Source organism: Acanthisitta chloris, unplaced genomic scaffold (genome assembly GCF_000695815.1).
Source record: "Acanthisitta chloris isolate BGI_N310 unplaced genomic scaffold, ASM69581v1 scaffold13471, whole genome shotgun sequence".
In the NCBI taxonomy this organism is placed as follows: Eukaryota; Metazoa; Chordata; class Aves; order Passeriformes; family Acanthisittidae; genus Acanthisitta; species Acanthisitta chloris.
In genome coordinates this window covers 23933-33519 of record NW_008656591.1, presented here as the reverse complement: position 1 = coordinate 33519, position 9587 = coordinate 23933, and the positions used below count along the sequence as shown (strand labels likewise).

At 40.5% G+C, this 9587-nt stretch overlaps 2 protein-coding genes across 2 annotated transcripts in view; both read left to right on the top strand.

Annotated features, from left to right (window-relative positions):
- LPCAT2 (lysophosphatidylcholine acyltransferase 2) overlaps positions 1–9587 on the top strand; it is a gene marked incomplete at both ends in the record, with an annotated part of 23459 nt that extends 13872 nt beyond the window's left edge. Inside the window, 5 exons of the mRNA XM_009084394.1 lie at positions 6–64; positions 1103–1256; positions 7939–8037; positions 8931–9072; positions 9346–9587. Of these exons, the coding sequence (XP_009082642.1) occupies positions 6–64; positions 1103–1256; positions 7939–8037; positions 8931–9072; positions 9346–9587 (696 nt within the window). The remainder of the gene's footprint in view (positions 1–5; positions 65–1102; positions 1257–7938; positions 8038–8930; positions 9073–9345) is intronic.
- On the top strand, positions 2884–3633 carry LOC103811422 (calpain small subunit 1-like). Its single transcript, XM_009084393.1, has one exon. It carries the CDS (start codon positions 2884–2886, stop codon positions 3631–3633), a length of 750 nt encoding a protein of 249 aa, XP_009082641.1.

Here is a 9587-nt window from a genome sequence, read left to right as displayed (position 1 = left end):
GACAGCTGACTTTACCCATGGAAGCTGGGCTGGTGGAGTTCACCAAAATTAGCAAGAAACTCAAGTAAGGGAAGTTTAGCTGTTGGTAGCACAATTACTGCAGTGCTGCAGGTGTTGATGGACATCTTAAAAAGGATAAATTATCTGACAGCTGACTTGGCCATGTGTATTAGACTGTGTTTATGCACACAACTTACATAACTGTATGGAAATCAGAGATGAGGAAAATCCTAGTAAGAATTAATCCCAAATAATTTTTGTGGGCAGTGTTACAAGAGGAAAAATGCATTTTTCTAATTTTTCATGGATTTTTCTCACCAAAGGGTGAGGAAGATAGAGCAGTACTTATTTTAAGCACTTGATGGTAATTGTGGTGCAAATTTTAATTGCTTTAAGTGGAGAGGCACAGGCAGCATGTGCAGGAAGTAAAAAGCCTTATTTCCAGTCTGAAACTTCAGCCAGTAGTTTACCATTCTTAGTTGTACTGTGCAGGAATGTTCTGCTACTGGTATCAACCTTTTCTGTCTAGATACAGTGGAATTGACTCAACCACATCATAACTACATAGTAACTCTTATCAAGTATCTCTGTCTGGAACAGTTACATGGCAACCTCATTACTCTTACTGAGGGGCAGTGGTGTATTTCTGCAGAGGTCAGATACTTCTGAGGCTGCAGCAATACTAGTGTGTGGGTAGAAAGTCAGCTAATAGAGCTGAAATCTGCTCCCTTTATTAAGGAATACCCTAGAGCCTGATGGAGCAAAATAATGCTACACTGGAATTTATGGTAATGAAAAGCTCTCTGCTAGAGTAGCCTGGTAACTGGACACATTATTCTAGGTTTGGAAGGTTACTCTGTGGAAGTCTGACATACCCAAGCATGGAACTGCCTGCTTTTCATCTTAATAACCAGGGGGGAGCAGTCCTTAATTGCTGATTTAATATAAAACATCCAGTCAGAAGTGCAGCATTAGAAATGCTGTACACACATGCTCTGGTTGGTTGGTTTTTGTCTTTGAGCACTGCAGTAACTCCTACTGAAATTCCATCTGTCCAAGAACTGCTGTATAGAAATATCTCCTCTCCCTCATGTTTTCATAGCCTAAAATGGAATCATGTCAGAGAGCAGTTGGATACTTTTGCTGCTATTGCAAGTGCTTCCAAAGGGGGAAGAATTGGAATTGAGGAGTTTGCAGAGTACTTGAAGCTGCCTATTTCAGATGTCCTCAAAGAGCTGTTTCTACTCTTTGACAGGGTGAGTAGTTGGTTAACTGACTTGTTGACAATATGTTGTTGAAAAACACATCCCAAAAGGATATTTAGTACATTATGTCCAGTTTAGTAAATGCTTCTTGGTCAGCAGTTCCTGTAGGCAAGATTGGTGACTCTTAAGTTTCCATGGAAAAACATTGGTGAGTTTGTAGCTCGTGAGATAACAGCCAACTCTTGGACCAAGTTGCTGCACCAATATGAGACAATAATCTTCATGATGGTAGTGGCTGAATATTTCCTTTTGCCTACCCCAGGTTTTGAGCTTATGTACACTCTGACAGCTTAATTAACTGATGTAGTTGTAATTAGATAATTTAAGGCAGATTGAAGCTAACTAGAGTGTGTGCTCCTGCTGTGTGTGGAGGATGCTGTTAGAGTTTACAGGGACTGCTCTTGCTTATCTCCAGCCATAAAAGGGGCTGTATGTTAATGTGATTATTCAGGCTTTCCCCCACAGTCAGTGCTAATCTCTCCCATTTTCTGCTTCTCTGTGAGGATGACAAAAACTGCTCTGTGGATGCCCCTCTGACTACACCAGAAACACGAGTGACAAGAGCAGAGTATAGAATTCATGGATGCCCCTCTGACTACACCAGAAACATGAGTGACTAGAGCAGAGTATAGAATTCAACCCAGTTCTAGGCATCCAGCACGTGCTGCAGTGCAAGCAGCATGTTGTCCTGCAAGTGCTTGTGACCTGGAGGCTTTCTCTTACCCTAGGACCTCTCCCAACTCTACAATCACTCTTCCTGATCAAGTTAGCTTTAGCAGTACACCTGTCCATGGAGATCATTGCATTGTGTACGCCAGTTAAAACTGTTCCAGGATTTTTCCAGATAAAGTTTTTACAAGCTCTAAAATATGGAAAAGTCAAATGTATTTCCTGAATTGCTGCATGCAGAGCTAGGTACTCAGCCTTTCTTCATCTTGCTTCCCCATCTTGGACCACTGGCTCCTATGAACACGTGGTCTGAGACCTGAAGCAGAGTACATACATCAGAAACGTTGTGTGGCAACCAGGATAATTAAGGGCAATCTAGATTCCTTTCACTTTCCTTATCTAGCACAGGAGCATCAGTGATTAGAATTAGCAAAGTAATGCTTACTTAATTCCTTTCACTTTCCTTATCTAGCACAACAGCATCAGTGATTAGAATAAGCAAAGTAATGCTTACTTGGCTAAAAACATGCAGGAATAAAGGATTGCATGAACAGACAAGTGCAAGGCTGCATTCAGCTTTAAGATCAGCATAACTGAGGAACAGACACACTCATGTAGCAGGGACCTTTTCAGATTGCTTCAGGTATGAGCACAGGTGTTTTGAGACTTCTGCTCAGTGGCTTCCAATCTCATTTTTTCCTCTCAAATGATTCCTCAAATCACATAAAGCTAACTATGCAAAGAAGAAAAGAAGCAATGTAGGCGTACCAACACGTGACAGAAACACCTGACAGAAGCTAACTGGCAGCCAGAGACATGCACAGACTTGGGGAAGTCTCAGCACGCAGATGAGCTGTGTTTTGCCCACGCCCAGGTCAGACACAGCACAGCTTCAGAGAGCTACAGGAGCACTGGATCTCTGAGTAACTCCCTTCAAAAAATCTTCACCATGTTCCTCGTTAAAGCTTTGCTGAGTGGAGGAGGTAGCAGCAGCAGTCGTGGAGGGAGCCTTGCACGTGGCCTGGGAGGTCTCCTGACAGGAGGTGGACATGGAGGGAATGTTGGAGGACTCGTTGGAGGTCTTGTCAATCTCATAAGCGAAGCAGCAGTTCAGTATAATCCAGAGCCGCCTCCCCCTCCTCGCAATCACTTTACAAATGTGGAAGCTTATGAGAGTGAGGAGATCAGACAATTTCGTCGCCTTTTTGCCCAGCTGGCTGGAGATGATATGGAAGTGTCTGCCACAGAGCTAAGGGACATCCTGAACAAAGTCGTTTCCAGACATCAGGACTTGAAGGCAGAGGGCTTCAGCTTAGACACGTGCCGTAGCATGGTAGCTGTCATGGACTGCGATACCAATGGCAAACTGGGCTTTGAAGAGTTTAAGTATCTGTGGAACAACATCAAGAAATGGCAGTGTGTATACAAGCAGTACGATAGTGCTCAGTCAGGCACTGTGGGGAGAGCTCAGCTGCCGAGTGCCATGAAGGCTGCAGGGTTCCACCTGCACGAGCAGCTCAGCCAGGTCATTGTGCGCAGATACGCCGACGAGCATGGGAACATGGATTTCAACAACTTTATTAGCTGCTTGGTACGACTGGACAGCATGTTCCGGGCCTTCAAGTCCCTGGACCGAGATGGAAGTGGACAGATCAAGCTGACCATTGATGACTGGCTGCAGCTCACCATGTATTCCTGAAGTCGTAGCGGAGAAGAACGAGCTTTGTCGGGAAGATATACAATGGAAGACTACACTCCTGTGCTATAGAACTATAGTCTTTTCCTTCTCCTAAGATGCAGCTAGTGGTAGATGGCTCAACTTCAAGTGTTGTGATTCCTCTTGTGCATGCATTAGTCTGCTTTTCTGAAGGGTTTGTGTAAGTTGTCAGTTGGACACTCGCATAAGTCTGTCTCAGAAAACTAATTCTAGACCCTAAGGTGAAAGAATGTATTTTAAGGATCAAAGCTTAGTTATTTCTTCACGTAAAGTGGCTTATATATGTGTACAACCATTATCTTAAAAGCTCCTAAGTTTGGTGTTGATGCTGCTGTTCTGATTTGTCAACAGTCGCTAGGCTGGAATAAAGCTGTTTGCCTGAAGGCAATCACTGGTAAAGAGAGTTGTGCAGTTTTTTCTAATGAGGAGAAAAACATTAGAGTTGTAATAACTGTAATGATCAGCAAATTTACATAATCATTTAATTTCCTTCCTACTTCTGCTTTTTCATGCTTGACAGCTGAAGAAAACCTGAGTGGTATTGTCAGCTCTACCTGCTGGCCAGGGCAAAATTGAAGACTTACAACTCTCTCCTTTCTACAATTCTATGAACTAGTCTCTTCTCTCTCTCCTTCAAGTCTTAGTATAGTTATAATGCAAACAGCTTAAAATATGAGATTTATATTTAGAGAAGCTTGCTGTAATGTTGCAGTCACATAGCAGACAGAGCCAAAATCAACCTCTGGCTATCAGAGTTAAATTTTATCAGAGTGCAGTGTCCCACTCAAGCTAGTTATGCCTTTCTGGCTAAAACGTCAACTTTCGAGTTAAAAAAAAAAAAAGAATAACAACTGTCAAAGGTACATTTCTTTGAATTAAGGATTACCTAGTTGATCAAAACAGCTCTTGCACAAGGCAGATTTTTAGGCAGGGCTCTGCTGCTTTAAACAAAAGTTGTCTGGGGTGTGTGCTAGCTGAGTGGAATGTGAGAGGATGAGTTGAGTAGGCAGCCTGGCACTTCAGGTCTCCAGATGTAAGAGTGCACATGCCCCTGCTCCTCCCCAGAGACACATCAGTGACTCACTGAGAAATACCACACAATACCTGCAGAGCATCTGGATGCTAATGGAGTACTGTGGTTTGGTTTTGTTTCTAAATTTCCATAGCTTTGATTTCTAAATCTTGCAGTTACACTTGGCAAACAGTATTTTCCAAAGTGATGAAATGCCCTCCCTGGTATACTTGCAGAAGCCTTTTATTTGAAACTTAGGAAAAATACCTTTTTCCAGGCTTTGCTCCTCCTGTGTTTTGTTTGATAGTGAGCTGGATAACAGAACAATATTCATATTGGTCCAAACTGTGATGAAAGAGGTCAAATCCTTCCTAATGGCATTCACCCCCCTCCCAGTTATTCAGTGGGAAGGCACACAGTTATCCACAGTACCATTTGGGCTCTGAGTAATACAAAAGTGAGCACAGGGTATAAGGTGTGATACCTCTGGGTGAGCACCATCCTACCAGGGTTGTGTCAGAATTTCCCTTTCTGACTAGTTAGAACTTGTATGTAGCAATAGGTGGTGGAAATTTTGGAGTCTCAGCCTGGATATGAACACAAGAGCTGCATCTGCAGTTCCTATCCACACAGTCCAGGTTTAGCTTTGCTGTGGTAGCCCTATAGGTGTCTCAGGGTTTATTTAGCTAAACATGAATGACAAGCACACACACTTACACACCTGATCCTTACCATTGCCTTACAGAGTAAGAAAAGATATTGATGCAGTAGTATGTTACACTGCATCTGTCTTGCAGTCCTTGTGCAAATCTAAATGGAGAGTGCTTGTGACACTGCAAACTCTCTTGATTTACTGCATTATATAAAAACCAACAACAAAGCCCTAGTTAGCACAGTATGCTATAGTGAAAATAGTTGCAGAAAACTAATTTCCTTAAAGAAAACAAGAGTTGTTAAGGTTATGCTATGTTTTGATTATTTTATGTAACATAAATACAAATACCTAAAATCTGATAGTCCTACTTTGCCATTTAGAGAGCTGGAGCTCAGTTCACATGTTGCTTCCTTAAAATATCTCTGGGTACATAGGCTGCAAACACAGCTAGGTACGTGTAGAAAGACAATTGCAAGTTCTTGTTTGCTGTGGTGCTACATAAACACTGAAGGTTTTCTTGCATTTTCAGTTTAATGCTCATCTCTTTCCAGGTGACACCACCATCACTTCTCCCTACCCAAGGTGCCAGAGCATTTGGAAGTTGGCCAGCAGCCTAGGGTTTGGCAGAGCTAGTCACAACATGATCTTGCAAGCGCAGTTAACTTTCTTTCCTACTAAAATGGTTGGAGTTCTGTGTACCAGACTGCCCTCAGTTTTGATTACTGAGTTTTAGCACTTTAATGAAAGTAATATGACCCTTATTTTGTCATTTTTCTTGACATTTTTCCATGTGCAGCCACAGCTGTGTTACCTTCTCTCGAAGTTCTTTTTAATTATGTTATTTTAGTTAAAGTTTACTTCCCAGTTCTCTTCCTGTGATACATATTCTCAACTTTAAAAATAAATTTTAGAAAAATATTCTAATCACATCAAACAATCCTTTGCTAAGAATACAGTCTACAAAACTGTCCAAAAATAATATTCTCTGGAACTTTGAACAATTATCTACACTCTTGCTTCAGTTGTTTTAAGAGTTTATGTTTGCAATGTTACACTTTAAAGTTAGATCTATTATCTCTATTATGAGAACTGCAATGTAGCCAAAATACTTAAACTCTGCACTGCAGTGAGAGCACAGATTTGTAAATAAAACTGCATTTATGAGACACTGTCCTTTTGTAATCATTAAAAATGTTAAAAGTTACATCCCTTAGACACACATAAAAGTAACTTAAAGGTTAATGCCTTATGCATATCTTTTCTACAAAGTTTCCCTGAAATTCACAGGTTTGTAAAGTACAAGATGTTCAAAGGTTGCATGGCTTCAAAAAAGATTGGTTAGACCATTGGGATAAAGAAAACAACAGCTGTCTGTGCAAGAGTCTTGCACTGGTTCTGAGGGCTAAATAGAGTTGTCTCTTAGCAGTTTTAAATCCTGTCAAATGTATAGCTTGATGGTGAAAAGCTAGTACTGAACACATCATTACACATACTATGTTAATCAAGAACTATCTCATAACCTGAATTCAATTACTGAAATCCCTGTATCATAGAGCCCAGGACCTTCAAAGCACTCTTAGTTATTAGAACAGCTTTAGTATTCTCCCCTAGCGTATTGCACTGTTCAGCAGCAGCAAACCAAGAACAGAAAGGTTAAGGTTGATATGCTCAAGTGGGCATTAGAAGTTGGTAGGAGAGTCACAAATAGAATCTAGATCTGGCTGTTTGATAACAGATTTACCCAGGAGACCACCCCTCTCTGGCTTGGCTGAAAAAGTTTTGTGCTGTCAAAAGGGACTCCACTTTTGTAAAAAATTGTTTTCTTCTTCAAATGTACAACACATTATCCACAAAGGGAACTCTGCTTTACACTTCTGTTTGCTGTTAAAATGTTTCTGATGAATGCCCTTATGGTGAATGTTCCAAATGATGAGCTACTAGTCATCTCTGCTGTGCTGTCATTAACTTCTCTGTGTTCCATCACCTAATGCTTGTAGATGGCTTTTCCTCAGACAGATGTTTCCTAAAACACTCAAGAAACTTTCATTGTGGTGACAGGAACACTACTGACATAAGCACAGATTTCAGCAGGTATCTGCCCTCCTCCCTATCTGCAAATACAATGCAGCTTACATAAAATTAATGACAGATCCCATCAAAGCAAGCTTCAAATGTTTTGTTGATGTAGCTTTGTAGTTAACACATTGAAATGTTCGTTCACATCAAAACTTGACTTATCAGAGAGGCTTTTCCAATGAACTCATTGCCTTTCTGGCTTCAAAGGTAGGACAAGAGGGCACAGACTCAAGCTCTGCCAGAGGAGGGTTAGGTTGGATAGTAGGAAGAGATTTTATACAGAGAGAGTGATACGACATTCGAATGTGCTGCCCAGGAAGGTGGTGGATTCACCATCCCTGGAGGTTTTCAGAATGAGACTGGATGTGGCACTTAGTGCCATGGTCTAGTAGGGTTGGACTCAATGATCTCTCAGGTCTTTTCCAACCAATATACCTCTAGTGTAAACTGTCTTAGTGCCTATTGTATATTTGATTTACACAACAGCTTATAAAGTGATTTGCAATATTAACTATAACTGCTGCTGTGTATATTTTGGTTACAGAATGGAGATGGGACCATTGACTTCAGAGAATATGTAATTGGTTTGTCTATTCTTTGTAACCCAGCCAACACAGAAGACACTATTCAGATGGCATTTAAGGTAAGTTCAGTTTAGTGTAAATCTACAAACCTGACAAATCAAGAGTGACTGTAAGTCTGTTAGCTTTCAAATCATAAGTTTATAGCTTCAATCTGATATGCAAATGTGAGTAATACTCTTAAACCAATTGACATTTAGAGTGTGAAGGGGAAGGAGAGAATTGCAGGCATCATAGAAAAGGGTTTCAAAAGCCATGTGAAGGCACTAATGAATATGTAACTTGGCAGGCTAACTGCAAAAATGATTCAGCACCACTTGCAGGTTTTTTTGCCTGAGGTGGTTTTTTTTTGCTGTGATTCTTCAATGTCATAAGTAGACAATAGATGAACTAATATTCTCTTGTGGGTCAAGCCTCACTGTTCATTACAATAAATCCTTAGTGGGTGATCAATCACATATACTAAAATTTAAGTATTTTATGTCAGAAAATAAACTATGGCAAGTTTAATCTGATAGCAGATGTGCCATAACCTAATGAAGATGAAAACTAAAGCCTAAGATATTTCAGGACAGAGTGGCTGAATCCAATAGACCCTTAGCATAGCTCATGGTGACAATAAACACAAACCTTTGTTTATGTTTTGTTTTTATCAGTTTTGCATTAGTTTCATCACTGAATTAATGCTGTGAGGTTTGTTTGGTTTTGTAGAATGTTCTGATTCAAAGTGTAGCATGTACATTGCTCTGCTAAGTGCTTAGTCTTATTCCAGAGAAAATACATAAAATCTTTCAGAAGAGAAAGTAGCTGAGATGCAATCAGTCTCTTCAAATCCCAGGCATTGTTTGCAGATAACCTCTTGAATACTACAAAGCCAATACATGTGGCCAATGTGCACTGAAGGTTTGTAGGCAAACAGATGCTAAGGTATTTCTACATTTTGTGTCTTTTCCAGCTCTTTGACATGGATGAGGATGGAACTATAACAGAAAATGAGTTTGCTTCTGTCATTCAGTCAGCTCTGGGGTTGCATGAGCTTGATGTTTCTATACTCTTTAAAGAAATAGATGCAGATGAAACTGGGAAGCTGTCGTATGGTAAGTTACACCCTTTTGTAACAAAGAGTACTTTGATAGTCAAACTGACAGTGAGAGCTTCAGTTTTTCTTCTCTGAAGAATTATCTGATGGTTCTCACACCTTGTTTCTGAGGAAAACTGTTGAAGCACAGACCTAGATACTTTGTGTGATACTCCTGAGATTCTTCAGAGGAAACTAACTGGAGAACAGCTTCAGTAAAAGAAGTAGGCACTGACATTTTCTTTGATTGTGTTGCTGCACTATAGTATCTGTGTATATAAATGTTTTTCAGATGAGTTTAAGGATTTTGCACTCAAGCATCCAGAATATGCCAAGTTGTTTACTACATACCTGGATCTACAGAGATACCAGCTAAGTATGTTGGAGGAGGATGACGCTGAGTCGCCTGAAGTCACATACAGTCCAGTTAAAAGGAGTACAAGCCCAGTCTCAGAAATAACACCACTGGCAAGAAATAAAGTCCATCCTCAAAGCAGTGAAGAGGATAACTCAAGTGCCTCTGACAAAAAGGAT

What these genes read in the sequence shown, in the direction of transcription:
- LOC103811422 (XM_009084393.1), top strand. Translation starts at nt 2,884, where the DNA reads ATGTTCCTCGTTAAAGCTTTGCTGAGTGGAGGAGGTAGCAGCAGCAGT.